This window comes from Podarcis liolepis (assembly GCF_965112155.1).
Source record: "Podarcis liolepis genome assembly, chromosome: 9".
Classification (NCBI taxonomy): domain Eukaryota; kingdom Metazoa; phylum Chordata; class Lepidosauria; order Squamata; family Lacertidae; genus Podarcis; species Podarcis liolepis.
In genome coordinates, this window is record NC_139564.1 from 28,368,970 (window position 1) to 28,387,220 (window position 18,251).

Consider the following 18,251-nt stretch of genomic DNA (forward strand, 5'->3'; position numbering starts at 1 on the left):
AATCCTAAACATTTTTCTCTGGAGCTCTGATGCCATGGAACTGCGTTCAGCAGGCCGCTCCTATGCACTTTGACTCGGAAGTTAGCCCCACAGCAGCAAGTCCAACGCGCAGCCCTCGTGGTCTGCGTGCTGGGGAGCTCGGCCTTACGCGCAAGGATCTAGTCTCGCGTGCATCTAGCAAAAGTTGCACCCAACTCTTTCAGGGCTCTGCTGGCGGGGGGGGGGGGGGATTCTTCGGAAGCGCTCTCAACAGACGCCTGAATGTTACCTGCAGCGTGTATTATTTCAGTCTCCGGAGACAGGAGCGTTGCTGCTGCCCTATGTGAATGTGGCTCTAACAAGGCGCTGCAGGGAATGGTCACGGCTCCATCTGTCGAGCCAAAAAGCGGGGGGGGGGGGGAGAGATCTTAACTGGAGCTGGGCAACAGCCTGCCAAGCGACGGCACAGATTGCACCGCAGAGAAACCCAGGAGAATTATTTGCACGGGGAAGGGTTCGGGCAGCAACACAGAGTGCCTGTTTGTTTGTTGCTTCCAGCTTTGCAGCGAGGCTTCGCTCCTGCGAAAGGGGAGGGGAGATCTCGACCCACCTACCCCGCGCTGCTGGCGCGACGGCGTCCCCCTCGCAGCGTGGCTCTTACCTTGTCCCTTTCCTGACGAAGTAAGAGCGGGTGAAGTCGCCGTGGTCATCCAGCCAGGCTTCCACCGCTTCCTCCTTGCTCTGCTGTTGCAGCAGCCGCGGGTGGCAGCTGCCCTCCATGGCGAGATCGTCCGCTGACGGCAGCGAGGCGATCGCAATGCCTGCCCCGGCTGCTCCTCTCCTTACGTCTTGCTGCGGATTTCACCTCTTGACCCCGCAGCCCGCCCCCTCCGCGCCCTCCCGGGCTCTCCTCTAGTCCTGGAAAGGCGCGATCCCCCAGGCGCGCTCGGATCCCGGCGCCGGAGCCGCGAGGTCTCCACCCTGCCCCGCCCCCGGGAGCCCTGCCTATCTCCTGGTCCCAGGGCTCCCAGGTGCCTTCCCGCGGTACCCGGACCCGAGCCAGCGCCACGCCTCCTCCCCCGCGGGGATCCAGCCCCCAACGTGCCAGGCGGCCGGTTCCACCTCTCGCGCCGCGCCTGCCGCAGCTCCCCAAGGAGGGATTCCTCCTCCTCCAGCTGCCGCTGCCCGCAAAAGCCCGCGCTGAATGCTGCAAGGCGAGTCTCTCTCTCCCTCTGCCCCTTCTCCTCAAGACCTTCATTTTCGCCTCCCGCGATCGCGTGTCACTCTTCCAGGGACATCAAAAAGGAAGGTTCAAACGTTTCATCCTACAGCCCCTGGTGGCACGTGCAGGCAGGCACGAAGAGCCTTTGCCTTTCCGTATAGGCCGCTCGCGGAGAGCGCTTGTTGACTCGCGGTGTGCACGTGTGAATGCGTCGGGCAGGAAACGGAAGGGGTAGGTGTGGAAGGTCTGAACCCGGACAGTGCCCCCTTCAAATGACAAAAGGATAAAATAGAGGGCACATTGGTTTCTTACTATTGAGCGTCTTGTATGAAAGTGCCCCCAGAACGCAAGTGAGTCCCTGTAACATGGTTTGTGGTCAAGTTTGAAGTCTTTAAGTGTGAGAGAAAAATAATGAAAAACGCATTGTTTGCTTGGCTCTCAGTCATTGGCACAGATGTTGTACACTGGGCAAGCTGCAAAAAATCTCTTGTATGAAAATGTCCTCAAAGCAGAGTGCTAGACTCTACATTTCAGGGAAATGCGGGCATTAAAAAGAAAACACTTTCCTTATTTTGCCAGAGCTCACATCCTCTGTTGGCAGTAATGTAAGTTTAATCATTAATGGAAATTAAACGTCCGTTCCATCATTCTTTCCCGATAGTTTATCCCAACCCATTTTCACTTTGCTGTCCAGCTACTTTATGTTCCTGTTTACGATGCCAGCCTTGACACAATTGTTTTGCTGCGTACTCTGAGTCAGCCCAGCCGTGCGGTGAATACAGAGGGCAGCTGGCCAAATAGTGACTTAGTGTTGGCACAATTAAGCCAGTGATCTTGCTGTGGGGTGAGAAAAACCTTATCACATTACTGTATCTTGTAAGACACCCAGGCAACAAAAGGGGTGTAGCTGGAGTTTCTTTGCCACATGGCAAGAAGATGTAGACCACTAGTTTAAAAATGGTTACACATCAGTGTTGATAAACAGGAATCCGTGCTTATTTACTGGCAATCAGCCCACATTTTACTGCTTCCATTTGGCTGAATCTGCCATTCTGAAGCACATCTCTTAATGTTAGCATAAATGTGTTTACCTGAATGTGCTTTAAATATGAAGGATGAAAGCACTTAACAGTGAATGCATGTAAAAGGAAAGTGGGGGCATGCCACCTCCACCTCTGACCTTCGCAGGTTCATTTGGCTTTACATTTGGCTGAAGCCTGAGGCTGTATGCACACGACTTCTCCCAAAGAATCTTGGGAACTGTAGTTTGTAAAGGGTGCTGGGAGTTGTAGCTCTGCGAGAGATAAAACTACAGTTCCCAGGATTCTTTAGGAAGAGCAGTGTGGCTTAAGTATGATGTGTATGCAGCCTGTGAAAAAGCATGCTTCGTGTAGTTTCTACATTTACACTTGGAAGTTATTTAGATGGTTGACTTGAGTGTACATCCCTTCCCCCCTTTTGAACTTTGCACATTAGTCCAGGCACAATCCTGATGGTATCCTACTTATTCTTACACAATTCTTCTTGATGTAAAAGACCGGTGGCAAAATGAGCTCTGTGTGTGAGGCAGAGACTGCGTATGCACGCACTGTGTGTTCTGCGTCTTGGGAAGGAAAGCACTGTGGATAATAAGAACATACCAAGAGCCCTGCTAGATCAAACCCAAAGGTCCATCTAACATCCTGTTTCCCACAGGGATCAAGCAGATGCATTTGGGAAGCCCAGAATCAGGACAGGAAGGCTCTACTCCACCTCTGTGGTTATCCCCCACAACTACTACTTTCCTCTGAATTGGAGGGATGCCCCAGTTACTCCTGCGTGTCTTGGAGGGTCTTTTGTTTTCCCAAAGGCTAATTTGAATGAATGGGAAATCTCTTCAAATACACATGGAAGGTTACTGAAAATGTAATCAGCGTAACTCTGCAAACCATCACACAAGGAAGAAAAGCCAAGTTTAAGGCTACGTAACATTCCATACATTTACAGCACACAGCCCTGACAATTCTGGGAACTGTAATTGGTTAAGAGTGCTGGGAATGGTAGCTCTGTGGGGTGTGTACTGAAGTTCCCAGGGTCCTGTGTGGTTTAAATGTATGGGGTGGATGCAGCCAAGAAGGGAACGTGCAAAGAGAAGAAGAAACATACATCTTGGCTCCATATCACAAAAGCAAACGAATGTTCAGATTATCTAAACAGAACATTGGTACTGACAGGATTAAAGGAAATACTAACGAAGCCGTTTTGAAATCAGAGAGCCCATAATTTTGAACAAATGCAGGCAGCATGTTGTGATTATGAATGATCTGCTGTTTGTAGCATGGAGTGGCTGGTGGTTGCACAGATGTTTAAAACATGGGTGAAAAGAAGTGGGCCACCAATGTGAGGGTGAACATTTGGATTTAGCTGCAAGCGTTGCTCAGTGTCAGAATGACCTAGCAGTTTGGGGCAATCCTTTCATATTCCTTTCAGGTACCATCACACCATACTACTAAAGACCTGGCTTTGTTGACTTAGCCTAGGAAGTCTGAAAGGCTGTATTCAGCAGCCACAGAGTGATGAGTGGTTTCCTCCACACTGGCTCTACGTTCTGTTTCCTTCGCTCCTGGCTGGGCAGAGAAGCTATAGCCAGAGAGAGAGAGAGAGTAGGAAGTGGCCCGTTTATGAAGTCGAAATCAGTCTCTACCATATGTGTTGCAATTGTGCAGAGCAGTTAACGCAAACATGAAGGATAGGCTCAATGGGCATAAGATGTCAGAGGAAGGATGTTTCTGATTACAGTTGCTGGAAACCGCTGGAAGATAGAGGGCTGTTGCTCTCAAGTCCTATTTGCAGGCTTCCCAAGGGCCACTGTGAGAACAGGATACTGGACTTGCCTGTGCTCATGCTCTTAGGTGAACCATAACCTAGGATTCATAGAGACCAAAAGCCAAACATGTGAATTTCTTGCATTGGCTTGGGTTAGACTAGGAGAGCTCTGAGGTCCCATATAGCTCTGTGATCCCACTAAGTTTGGGGTAATGTATTCTTTGTCCAAAGTACACTATAATTTTAATCACTAGGAACAATGTACCTGGGGCACTGGCAGAGGCCTCATCAAGTTTCTGTCCCGCATCATTTTAATTTTTTTTAAAGTGAGTTATTCTGTAGGACCCTGCAATCCTGTGTACTTAATGCAGCTTATCAGTCACAGCTGGGCCCAGCAGCTGGGCTGGCTCTGGTGAATGGTTTGGATTATTTAAATTCTTGAACACAGAGAGGAAGTAGTAAGCTCCGGAAGTGTAGTTTATTAAGGGTGTTGAGAGTTGTTAGGAAAGCCTTATTCCCCTCCCAAAGGTACAGTTGCCAGAGTTTCCTATGAAGAGAGATTTGATTGTTAAACCGCTCTAGAAAGTGCTGCTCTGCAAGGGAAATAGGTGTCTCCTAAGAAGTCTCAAGGGACGCGGGTGGCTCTGTGGGTTAAACCACAGAGCCTAGGACTTGCTGATCGGAAGGTTGGTGGTTTGAATCCCCGTGACGGGGTGAGCTCCCGTTGCTCGGTCCCTGCTCCTGCCAACCTAGCAGTTCGAAAGCACATCAAAGTGCAAGTAGATAAATAGGTACCACTGCGGCGGGAAGGTAAATGGCGTTTCCGTGCGCTGCTCTGATTCGCCAGAAGCAACTTAGTCATGCTGGCCACATTACCCAGAAGCTGTACGCCGGCTCCCTCGGCCAGTAAAGCGAGATGAGCGCCGCAACCTCAGAGTCGGCCACAACTGGACCTAGTGGTCAGGGGTCCCTTTACCTTTTAAGAAGTCTCAGCATGCTTAATAAACTACAACTCCCATAATTCTTTGGAGGAAGAGCTATGACAGTTTCAAGTGGTATCATGGTGCTTTAAATGTTATGGTGTGCTTGTGGTCTACCCCAACAAGAAGCCTGTTCTTTTGAGAAACAAGAGGAATGTTGGAAAGTTGGGCTCCAACCCACTGTTTCTTGTATAAGTCGCAAGGAAAGAAACACAGAGCAGTGCTAGTGCTGGTGCACAGCTCCCATTTATCCCAGAATGGCTCGTGCTGTAATGGTTTTCAGTGCAAGTGCCCTTTGTTCCATAAGCCAAGTTAGCTGCAAGCCATTATGTATGAAACATTGCCCTAATAGTGCCACCCAGAAATGTAAGAGGAACACCAAAGGGACTTGTGAAGAACCTTTTCTGGATGATCGGGTCTGAATATCAGTTAGATTAATTGCGTACTGAATTATTTAAAACAGGAAGCCACCAATAATAGCATTATTTATATGACAAGTGGAACACGTGCCCATAAACCAAAGCTCAAAGGGGGCAGAGTCCATAGAAGAACAAAGCAAGAGGGAAGTTGCTTAGCAGCTGTGTTTGTAGTTCAAAGATATCGACCATCACAGGCTTACGAAGCCTTTGGGCAGTGAATTGGAGACTGCAGCATGCCGTTTGCTTCAGGCTTCCTGAAAACACTTGATCCTCTCTGATTTATATTGAATGAAAAGGATTTAAGAACTGGCAGCGCCAAAATGGATTTTGTCTTCTATATGCATCACCAATTATGCTGAGCACTGAAAGGAGGTAGTTGGGAGGAAAGATTTTCCTCTGCCAATACCTTGTAACCAGTATAGTTTAGTGGGAAGAGTATTGGACTAGGGCTTGGCAGACCAGGGTTCAAATCCCTACTCAGCCATGAAACTCACTGTGTGACCTTGGGCCAATCACTGTCTCTCAGCCTAACCAATATTACATGGTTCAAGTGCAGACCTGGTAATACGTTGTCCTGTGCAAGGGCAAACTTTGACACACACACCCCAGCCTCGTACTGCCTTCCCAAAGCTGGCAAAGCAAGATGCTGGGCTTTGAGAAGGAGGTGCGAGGCTCTGGCAGGGTCCTAGAGCTATCCCATCTCATGCCCAAAGCCAGGTAAACACTTGCCCAGCTTTGGGAAACAGGAGGAGGACTCTAGGACCCTGTCAGAGTCCTCATGCCTCGGGCAAGTGGTTACTGGACTTTGAGAAGGCACCCTCCTTGGCTGCACACACAGTGCCCCTACGCTGCTTGCAGTGCCCTAAATCTGCCTCTGCAGGGCTGTTGGGAAGATTAAATGAGAAAAGGAAGAACCATGTACACCACCTTGGACAAAAGGTGGAATGTAAATGCAACAAAATAAGGGACGCAGGTGGCGCTGTGGGTTAAACCACAGAGCCTAGGACTTGCCGATCAGAAGGTTGGCAGTTTGAATCCCCACGACGGGGTGAGCTCCCGTTGCTCAGTCCCAGCTCCTGCCAACCTAGCAGTTCGAAAGCACGTCCAAGTGCAAGTAGATAAACAGGTACCGCTCCAGCGGGAAGGTAAACAGCGTTTCCGTGCGCTGCTCTGGTTCGCCAGAAGCGGCTTAGTCATGCTGGCCAGATGACCCGGAAGCTGTACGCTGGCTCCCTTGGCCAATGAAGCGAGATGAGCACCGCAATCCCAGAGTCGGCCACGGCTGGACCTAATGGTAAGGGGTCCCTTTACCTTCAAATGCAACAAATAAATAAAACCACATGTTTTCTGACCATTTTGTTCCTAATACAAACTGAGCTCCATATCTAGTTATTCCACTTTCTTTAGTCAAACTTTAGTCCAACTCAGCCAGCATGACAGATGGTGGGAGCTGTAGCCCAACCAAATCTGGAGGGCCACAAGTTCCCATCTCATACCCTGCAACACAATGCAGCCCATTCTTCAGGATAGGGCTGCTTACACTATCAGGCAACTTGTTGATATTCATCCTGATTTGCTTGCACAAAACTTAGGCGGATCAGCTTCACATAATAATTTAAATGGCAAAATGTGTCTTACAGGAGAGAGGAAAACTGCAACTAAACACTTACTTTAGAAACTGAGTTGGCAGCAGTGCAGGCACCGAAAACACTTCTGAGGAGAAATGTAGAAAAATGCTTCCTCTGTAGCGGCTGTAATGCTTGCGATGCCTCTAAATCACTGCAAAACCTAGATGGAAAACAAAAAGAAAGTTTTAAAAGAAAGCTTCTAGAGAGATGAGGACAGCAAAGCTTCTAGAGAGATGAGCAAAGCTTCTAGAGAGATGAGAGATGAGCTTCTAGAGAGATGAGGACAGCCATCGCAAGGAAGACCAGAAAGCAGGAAATATAAAGGTAGGACACAGCATGGGAAGAGCACTACAGTCTATAAGGGACTTGCTGAATGTCTGGAAACTTCCACTGGGTTAGAGTGGAGCAGCCAAGCTTGTTTCTGGGGTTAGCAGGACTGACCAAATTAAGCCAATTTCATGTCGTATTCATTGTATTTCAGTTTGTTTCCAAACTCAATGCAAGGAGTTAGCATGGACCTTTCAGGCACCCAACTGGACCAATATATCTCAGGATTCTTCTTTGTGAACCTGCCTGAGATCTGGGGTTCTGAAGCAATCCTTGTCCCTTTGCCAAGAGAAGTGCAGTTGGTGCAAACAGGAGAGAGGGCCTTTCCAGTTGTGGCACCTAAACTATGGGATAGTTTTCAAAGAGGGATTTGTTTGGTCCTTTCCTCTGTATCTAGTCTTAAAACAGGCTCTTAATAATGGCTCACCCCAGCATGAAATATTTAGTAGATCCTTTGACATGAGCCCATATGGTGTCCTGGGAGAAAGCATTCTCTGTGACAGTCCCCAAATGGGAATTCCCTCACCACAGAAGTGGGTCTAGCATCTCCATTGTATAGCAAGGATTATATCTGGGAATGGGAATCTTTCTTGGCGGCTAATTAATTAAAAAGAGAGAGAAGAGCGGAAATGTTAGCATGTTTCAAATCTAATTCTAATCATAATTCCTTCTTATGTTTTGTTCTTTCCCACATCACTTAAAGTCCTATAGACTTCATAGATGGGGTGCTGTGGAATGAGACAGAAATTTGTTCAGATGCCAATGAAAATCAGAGCTGGAGTAGTGCTTCTCGCTATGCTTTGCTGAGTTGCTATAGCTGTGGACAGAAAGCAGCTTGTGGTGGTTCTCTGGGCCCAAGGCATGAAGGCAGGTTGTTCATTCCCCTAGTTCCCCGTGGAGGAATTTCCAGATCAAAGCGCATGTGGTAGACTCTGAAAAGATGCGATGGAGTGAGTCTGAGACTCGAGTGCAGCCTTCTCTGACCTGGTGCCCCGAGATCAGCCGTTCTCTACCTTGGGTCCCTAGATGTTGTTGGACTACAACTCCCATCATCTCTGATCACTGGTCCTGCTAGCTAGGGATGGTGGGAGTTGTAGTCCAACAAAATCTGGGGACCCAAGGTTGAAAAAGCCTGAGCAGATGCTTTGGACTATGTAACCTTCAGAGTGTTAGATCTGGAAAAATACAGTGGTACCTCGGGTTAAGTACCGTATTTTTTGCTCTATAAGACTCACTTTTTCCCTCCTAAAAAGTAAGGGGAAATGTGTGTGTGTCTTATGGAGCGAATGCAGGCTGCACAGCTATCCCAGAAGCCAGAACAGCAAGAGGGATTGCTGCTTTCACTGCGCAGCGATCCCTCTTGCTGTTCTGGCTTCTGAGATTCAGAATATTATTTTTTTTGTTTTCCTGCTCCAAAAACTAGGTGCATCTTGTGGTCTGGTGCATCTTATAGAGCGAAAAATACGGTGCTTACCGGTAATTCGTTCTGGAGGTCCGTACTTAACCTGAAACTGTTCTTAACCTGAAGCACCACTTTAGCTAATGGGGCTTCCTGCTGCTGCCGCGCCGCCGGAGCACGATTTCTGTTCTCAACCTGAAGCAAAGTTCTTAACCTGAAGCACTATTTCTGGGTTAGCGGAGTATGTAACCTGAAGCGTATGTAACCTGAAGCGCATGTAACCCGAGGTGCCACTGTATGTGCTTCCTGTGACACTATTCTTATCAGATTGAGTTTATGGTTTTTATTTTGTAAATGGCCAATAGGCTGATCAATCAATCAATCAATAGCTAGGATGCTAGGATGCATGGTGACTGGAGCTACTAGAATCTTTGGTCACAGCTACTAGAATCAGGGGGATATAGGGTTGGATATGAAAGCTGAGGCTGGCCAGACTGACAATCCTGAGTACCCACGGCTGTAGGCAATTAGCTAAAATCAGGCCAACACTACAGCTGACAAGCAGCATGCTAAACACTAGTAAGCCAGTGGGTCACTTCAGCTTTTGTAGTAAGCATTGCAAGAGTGGTTGCAATTATACATGGTCATGCTTTCCAGCTGGAGCTGGGCTGGTGAGTGCAGTCAGAAAGACAAAAGTCGTGGCAGGTGACCTGATCTATGCAAAGACTAGATGCAGATAGCTTTTTGAATATATTGCCAACAAGATTATCATTAAATCCTGCACTATATGTCAGCCACAAATCTTTTTTTGATTCCATGATCCCAGTTGACATACCACCTTTCTGGGTCATATATTGTATCATGGTTCTCCAGCTTCATCAGAGATCTCAGTGAAATTGTGCACCTTTCTTCCGTCATTCCTCCTTTTCTCTCATCAAGAACTTGCTTTCAGATTTGATTTGCACCCTTTTGCAAAGCTCTTACTGCAACTGTCTTTTGATGCTGAAGATTTAAAGGACTGCACAAATTGTTTTGATTAGCTTCCTGCACTAAATGCTGCATGTCGGGACTGCAGACAAGAGATTCACCAGAGGCAACAAGCTGAAAAAGCATTTACTACACTGGAAATGACAAACTGAAGGCGCAACACTGGCTGTTTCTCTTCTGGCTATCAAACAAATCTGAAGTGGTAGGAAATTACATTAGTGACTCTGTGGAGTGGCACCTTGTCACCTGCCAGCAAGTATTAGAAATATAGAAGGAGGTGTTTGTCAATAATAAACAAAATGGCATTAAACTCTCCAGTGGTGGTTGCCACTTGGTAGAGTTTCAGGTGGTTTTACTAGATTATCTGGGGGAAGCAAGGCCTACTGATTTGGGAAGAAGGGAGGAAAGAAAGTTATCTGCAAGTAAAAAGGAAATGCAGACAAAGTATGAAAGCTCTGGAGTAAAGCTCATGTTTTGCATGAATACTGTCCTGGGTGCAGACTCTGGCATCTCCAGATAAAAGGATCAGGTAGCAGGGAAAGACTTTTGTCAGAAACCCTGCAGGGCAGATTGAGGTTGAATCCTGACAAGGCAGAAGTACTGTTTGGGGGGACAGGGGGCGGGCGGGTGTGGGGGACTCCCTGGTCCTGAATGGGGTAACTATGCCCCTGAAAGACCAGGTGCGCAACCTGGGAGTCATTTTGGACTCACAGCTGTCCATGGAGGCGCAGGTTAATTCTGTGTCCAGGGCGGCTGTCTACCAGCTCCATCTGGTTCGCAGGCTGAGACCCTACCTGCCCACAGACTGTCTTGCCAGAGTGGTGCATGCTCTAGTTATCTCTTGCTTGGACTACTGCAATGCACTCTACGTGGGGCTACCTTGAAGGTGACCTGGAAACTGCGATTAATCCAGAATGCGGCAGCTAGACTGGTGACTGGGAGGGGCTGCTGGGACCACATAACACCGGTCCTGAGAGATCTGCATTGGCTCCCAGTACGTTTCCAAGCACAATTCAAAGTGTTGGTGCTGACCTTTAAAGCCCTAAACAGCCTCGGCCCTGTGTACCTGAAGGAGCGTCTCCACCCCCATCGTTCAGCCCGGACACTGAGATCCAATGCCAAGGGCCTTCTGGCAGTTCCCTCATTGTGAGAAGTGAGGTTACAGGAAACCAGACAGAGGGCCTTCTTGGTAGTGGCGCAGCCCTGTGGAATGCACTCCCATCAGATGTCAAGGAACTAAGCAGCTATCCTATTTTTAAAAGACATCTGAAGGCAGCCCTGTTTAGGGAAGTTTTTAATATTTAATGCTGTATTGTTTTTAACTTGATTGGGAGCTGCCCAGAGTGGCTGGGGAAACTCAGCCAGATGGGCGCGGTCTAAATAAGAAATTATTGTTATTGTTATTGTTATTGTTATTGTTATTGTTATTGTTATTTTATTATTATTATTATTATTCCAGACATGCATGATTTAGTAGAGCCACATCATTGCTGTTCTGCTTTAACCTGAAAGCACTTCATGCTTTCAGACTTCTAACCCTCAGTATCTACATGGGCACTCTCCCTTTCCTCAGCTTCAAATATCTGGGAGGAGGACAGTATTCATTGGGGCCATTGCATGCAGGGAAAAGGGCTAAATACTCTATTGTACTCCCAATCACGAACTCCCCCTGCTGCATTGGGGGCAGGGGCAGTGGGCAGATATAAAAGCACACTATTTGGAAAGGAAAGAGCTAAAGTAACAAGGCTGATACCTAGAGTGGAGAGACAGACCACAGAGAGGGAAAAGGCTAGAGCAGTCTAAGAAACAGCCATCTGTACAGGACATAAGCAGCCAGAATAGCAGTGCAATTCCACCAAATTTCTAAAAGTCAGATTTTCTGAGCTGGAAAAAAAGCTGGTAGGTGGCTAGGGAAAACACAAAAAAGGAATGCTTTGTTCATGACACCATGAAGTTGCTTCGTAAAAAGTGGGCAAACCAAAGCAGGCGTTGTTATTCCACAGTAAATGGCTGGGTGAAAGTAGCCTCAGAGAAGACGGTACTGAGCTAGATGGGCAGATAAATCTGCTCTGACAGCTTCCTAGGCTAGAACAATGCACACCTGATCCAGAGCTTTCTGTGTTTGCCCTGATGCGCATACAGGATGTGCCCAGTCCAAGGGAGCGTGCCTAATTGAGCTGAATGGGGAATCGTCTTTGAGCACGCCCAGAGCAGCCTCCTCTGTTCCAGTGAACATGAATCCCTTGCTGGTGAATGGACCCTCTGTGCTCACTCAAGCTCTCACAACAAAAAAAGGATTCACTAGATCATAGAATCATGACCCACTGATTGCGAAGAAGAAGTGCTGGGGAAATTTAAGTTGATCGTGTGCCAATTTCTCCGATGCAAGGAAGCCTCCAAGGGACTACTGGGCAGCCATATGGAATGAATACGGTTTACACAGAAATCAGACAGAGAGGCTGCTAGTGTATGCCTGGGAATAAAGGCTATAGCTTGGAATTGGCTGTGCTGAGTGCTGGAAGGAAGTAGTTTGCTCTGTTCAGAGTCCCATGCTTGGCAGAAGCAGCCTGCAATGTTCTAAGTTCATTGGACTCTGGGGCCTTGATTTTTGCCTGGGGACTAGCAATGCCTTTGTTTGCTGTTCCCCCCTACCATTCATTCTCAACATGGGTGGTGGTTTTTTTGTATAAGCAGATTTTTAACTAGGTCGCCTGGGCCACTATTACTTTTCCCTCTGTAGGAAACCAACTTTCAGAGGTTTATCCAGATCAGGTAAGCAGGAGCAAAAGCAAACTTGGTAAAGAAGCAGACATAATAGCTGTACCACGCAAACAAGCACTAGCACTAACAGAGAAGTTGCTCTTACATAATAGAGAAACCTCATGACAAGGGGAACTAAATGTGCATGTGCAATAAATGCATGTATATTCAAGAGAAGGAGGGGGGACCTTATAATAGCCTTTGCCAACCCAAACCCTTCAGATAGTTTGGACTACAGCTTCCATCAGCTCCAGTCAGCATGGTTAGAGGGGACCAGGTTGGTTGGCAAAGTCCCATCTGCACTATACATTTGAAGCAGAATCATGCCAGTATAAATCATGCTAGGATTCTTCCCCCAAAGAATCCTGGGACTTGTAGTTTGCTAAGGGCACTACTGAGAGGTGTTAGGAAACCCTATTCCCATCCCAGAGCTACAATTCCCAGAGTTCCCTGGTAAGAGGTATTGGTTGCTAAATTACTCTGGGAATTGTGGCTTTGTGAGAGGAATAAGGTTCTCCTAACACCCTCTTAGCAAAGTGCAGTTCCTGGGATTATTTGGAGGAAACCTTGGCTGTTTAAAGTGTCAATGCGCCGAGTTCTTGTACAGCATAGCCAAAAATCAGCTGAATTGCTTCCAAAATGGTCTTCTAATATTTTGTACAGCTCCACCATAAATGAAGAAAACCAGCCCTAATAGCCTGACATTTCCAACAATGGAAAATACTGGTATGATAAACCCTACAGAGGTTTTACAGGGGTAAAATATCTGCTTACAATATTTTACATATCAGGCTCATTTCGAAATTAAACTAAGTGACAGTCAGTGATACACAATATATATCAGGGGAAGCCATTGTGGCGGCTCTCAGATGTTGTGAACTTCATCTCACACTGACTCCAACTAGCAAGGCCAGCGATGATGGTAGTTCTACTCTAACAACATCTGGAGGGTATAACATTGGCCATCCCTGATATAGACAGAGACCTATGTTTTGTCAGGATTATCAAACCATAGATGAAGCCATCAGAATGTTATTGATTTGTTGAAAGCAAACCTTTAATTCCTGACCGCATCACCATTAAATTTTTACAAGACTACTCTTATCTGTGAACAAAAATTCCATCCTGCATTAAGTCAGTTTGGGACAAAAGCATTAAAAAAAACCCAAGGTTCAACGGACTCTGTGTGCTAGTGGAAGCCTACAGGGTGCCCCACCCACATCTTCTACTCAGCACACCCCCTGTAGCTCCCCAAAACCACTATGGAGGGTCAGTTTAGTGCATTTCCAGTCAGATTCCCAATAGGGATTATTTCCAAAATCATCAGCAGCCATAAACATCAGGACAAGTATAGGTTCTCAGCAGCTCATAAAAATTCCCATATACTGAGACATCAACACTCCAGTAGCCACACACTAATCCTCCAGAGCAACAGTTTTTCCATACAATCTGCTGCAGATATTTGTGAGAGAAGAGGTCACATACATCCCACGATCCATCACTGTTTATGCTCCATGCCCTGGTTTTATTATGCGAAATCTTGACCTTCATTGAAGAGGTGAAGCATAGGAAGCTGACTGTCCTAATACCAATTCAGAGCATGGCCCATCTAGCACAGTATTATCTATACAATGTTTCACAGTGAGTCCCCAGGGCTGCGGATAAAGGTTTTTTCCAGCCCTACCTGGATATGCCAGGGACTGAACATGGATCTTTTTGCATGAAAATAATTTGCACTACAACTGAGCTGTAGCCCTTCCCTGGATAAGAGCTAGGGCACACTTGGATCTTCATGCCATACCTTTTCTGGGCTACATTGATCTAGTTTTGGGGTGGCAAGATTGTTCAAGCACTGAGGTCCACAGTGGAAACATGAGCAAGGCAGATGCTACTAGGATTATGTGCAAAGGAAAACAAGGCAAGCCAGCTTTTAAAAAGGAACTAATTTCTGTGCATGCCATTTTTATCACTCTTTCATGATGATCTATACTTGACAGACAAAAAACACTGCTCTGTGCACGTATTAAAGCCAAAGGATCCCTTCCTGAGCTAAAGTAAGATGTTAACAGCATGGAAAACTGCCCTTTATGAGACCCCCTAAGAAAGCATGTCCTTGAGTTCATTCATCCTATTGTGGAATGGCTGTAGACTCTGAGATCAGTTTGTACTGTACCTACAAAAAAAGCACAAATTCTTTTGCTTTATAGCTAAAGGCAAAAGGCTCCTCAGTTCTGACATTTACTATTAAAACTAGAACATGTTTCTATAAAAAATGTAAACCCTGGCCCCAGAGACTTATAAATTAAACTATAAAAAAGAAATATTTTGATTTATTTATTACTGTGTCCTCTTTTTAACTGTGCAAAGCAATTCATTCTAGTACCCCACCCTCAGAGAAGAAATCTGCCTTCTTTTACTTTGCTTTTACACATCACATTAAGCCACAGTCAATGGCTTACTGTGAACACATACATACATATCTCTCAATTTGCTTCTTCCCACTAGTAGACAGAAACAACAAATCATGTTTCCTGGCATGGCATTCTGCCCAAATCTGGAATTATGGTTTGTTTCACTCAAACAAACCATGATTTGTAAGTCAAGAACAAGCATTGACTTGCTGATCATGGTTTGTTTGTAGTACAATAGACCATGGATAAAGCTTGAATGGAACTTGTCCCTGTTTGCAGTTTTTACAGATTCTTCTCCTTCCTGAGCAAATTTTATTGCCTTCTCCTTTTCAATTTCCTTTTTTTTTTCTCCAAAAGAAGACTATCTTATCTTCTTTGCCCGAAAGTTTAACATTTCATTCCGCTTCTAATGCCATTGCAACAAAACCCAAGGATCACTGTTGCTTCCATTTACTAGCAAGGAGGAATACTCTGCATTTTCCCGATCAACCACTAGCCATGGCTTACTGTGACATGCAAATGCAGCCTTTGAGGTAAATGATCCAGCAGCCAATGACAGGGCTCCACTAGTAGAAACCATTAGTGGAAACCACCTATCACTGCTGCAGAATGATTGAGAAAACCCTACCCTTACTGGTACCACAGGCGGGTGACAATCAAGGCAGGGGGCTCTTTGGTTAGTACCATGCAAGTCAGCAGTTCCTGGCTGCCTGCCTTTGTTGATGTTAGTAGGCCATGTCAGTGCCAGGGAAAGCTAGCCAAAAAATCCTTCCAGCAGTGATGTCTGAGGCACCCTTGTACCACTTAATCAACTGCTGCTTGATCATTCTAGTGTGTTATTATAGCTAAGCTCATCCTACTGTGTAAGATATAGAATACCACCTTGCTTATGAAGTTTTTGATTGCTCAGGGCAAGTGCCTCTGATTAATTGGAGCAATTCAACTTAATTAAACAGCTGACTTCTTGTAGTCGTTTGCTCTCCAACCCTGTCTGGCTAGCTAACCTCACAGCTTGTGAAATGAACTTCGTGAAAATGAAATATAGCAGATACAAGGTTGGACCTCAACCGTGAGACATACTTTACAACTGGCTGGCTGTGATTCTGGCAACTGGCAAAGGTCCTTCCAATACAGCTTGTTAGCCTCAAGTGCCCCATGATTATTATGCACTGAGAGTAGGCCTCTCTCTGCTGAGTTGTCAGGAGATCATCACCACAAACTAGTGGCAGAAATTCTTCTCAGGGCTCTGTGATAAGAACAAGGAAAGAATATCACTCCCAGCCCCAGTTGGCTTGAGGGCTAAACCTAACATTGGAAGATGACCTCCGTGCTGTTCACTCTATATTTTAAAGCTCTATGACCCAGGGCAACCATTCTTAACACTGAACATACCACCACAGACTAAAGTGTTTGTGTAATGAAATACAAAGATGTCAGCAGGGGTTTAAGGATCCTTCTTGTTTCTTGGGAAATGATGGGTTTTTAAAAAGTGAAGACATTTCCCTTATATTTTTATTTTTTTAAAAAGCACTGGATTAAAATAAAATAAAAAGCACATTGGATTATTTAATGTAAACAGTAAGAAAACCAGACACCTTGTCTAAAAATAATAATAATATGTACAGTGTGCTTGGTTTATTTTAAAGTAACACAAATAAGTTGAAAATGCACAGTGGTTTATACAAGCTAAATTATGACATAAAACAGATTATAATTTGTGCCAAAAGAAGAACATGCAGACCATTCTGTAATTAAAAGCAGAGGGCTGAGGCTCTAACGAGCTATGTGGACTGTAGAAAGTCATGAAAAAGAAGAATGCTTGCTATGTTTTTTATGTCAAAGTCAGGGCACTATGATTACACACAATCATATTGCATTAAAAAGATATGGTTTAAGTTACATTATGAAGGAGAATTTGTACTCTGAAATGTCAGTACAAATAAAAGGAAACATTGTTCAGGCGGGCATTGCTCTTGAACATTGCTTAATGCCTGCTGGTGATTGATCAGAAGCAGCAGTCATGTATCTTCCAAACTTAAGACTGTTTACTGTATATGTTTAATAATCAACAGGTGGTGGCTAAATTCTGCTTGGTTTGACTGCACACAGCCAAAGCTTAGTGTAGGGCTATTTGAAACCCCTTTTATAAACATCTCTGTGCTGCTCTCTAAACCATGGGTTTTCAGAGGATTCAAAGAGCAGTGTGGGCCTCAAAATTGGAGGTTTAAAGACCAGTGTTGGGGTGTTTGCAAAAGGGCTTTCAAACAGCCCAACACTGCACTTTGAAGTCCAGACCATTGGTGCTTCAAAGCAAAATGTCAATTGGGAGAGATGGGGAGATAAGGATCTGTGCCAATTATTACATTTGCTAATTCCAAATTAATTCCAAAAAGGGGGTTTTAAGGCGAAATCAGTTAACTTCCTTAGCTACCTCTGATCAAATTTTTCTCATAATATCTGAGTGAAATCAATTTGAACTAGTAGAGTAGCGCTATAGCTTTAAAAAGAGCTGTGGAGGAAGCAATAGATACATGCAAGAATTTTGCACCAGTCAGTACAGATCCTGTGGTGGTTTAGGAATTTCTCTTAGTACCTTATTCTAATGTGAAGACTCAATTGCACAGTCAGATTCTGAGCTCCATGTCCCGTTACATCTTAAAGAATCTAAATGTGGTGATTCATTATAATAACCTTAAGGAATTGTAGTCTTAGATAAGGTGCAGTCAGATGTACTCCATGACATGTGCAGAAGTTACAAAGGAACAGTAGTTTATGATGTATAAACTGGAATCACACCCCTAAAAGCTGTTGACAAAGAAGTCAGAGGGCGCAGCAGAAGACATTTGAGGGCCAGGCTCCAAGTCAGAGTTTTGCCACTTTAAAGTCTTGGGCAGAGCTAGGGGAACCAGCAGAAGTTGCATCACTATTCAACTAGCTCAGACAAATCAGGAAGCAACTTTCATTGCTTCCTGGAATTTGCACTGGGAGCTGTCCCTGGTACTGCCCTGCCTGACCTAGTATGGAACCTTGTACCCACAGGAGATCTGATGAAAGGTGTTCCCCTTTGACTTCAATGAAAAATGTTACTGTGACTTGATTGGAGAAGCCCACTCATGCAGTAGCTTGAGCATGTCTTCTCATGTGTGTTGGGCTACCTGTGTAACTAGATCTGGGAGACATCTATCATCTATCTACAGTGGTACCTCGGGTTACAGATGCTTCAGGTTACAGACGCTTCAGGTTACAGACTCCGCTAACCCAGAAATAGTACCTTGGTTTAAGAACTTTGCTTCAGGATGAGAACAGAAATCGCGTGTCGCAGTGGCAGGCCCCA

At 45.6% G+C, this 18,251-nt stretch overlaps 1 protein-coding gene across 4 annotated transcripts in view; it reads right to left on the bottom strand.

The window, feature by feature from the left end:
• PDE5A (phosphodiesterase 5A) overlaps positions 1–18,251 on the bottom strand; it is a 125,018-nt gene that overhangs the window by 83,966 nt on the left and 22,801 nt on the right. For 2 of the 4 annotated variants that reach the window (XM_083460280.1, XM_083460273.1), the window contains one exon: positions 7,076–7,193. Coding sequence is in view for 2 of the 4 variants with exons in the window: in XM_083460275.1 (XP_083316401.1) it covers positions 641–759 (119 nt within the window). In the remaining 2 variants the exon portion in view is untranslated. Of the gene's footprint in view, positions 1–640; positions 1,436–7,075; positions 7,194–18,251 lie in introns of those variants that run through there. The other 2 variants (XM_083460275.1, XM_083460274.1) reach the window with 2 other exon arrangements.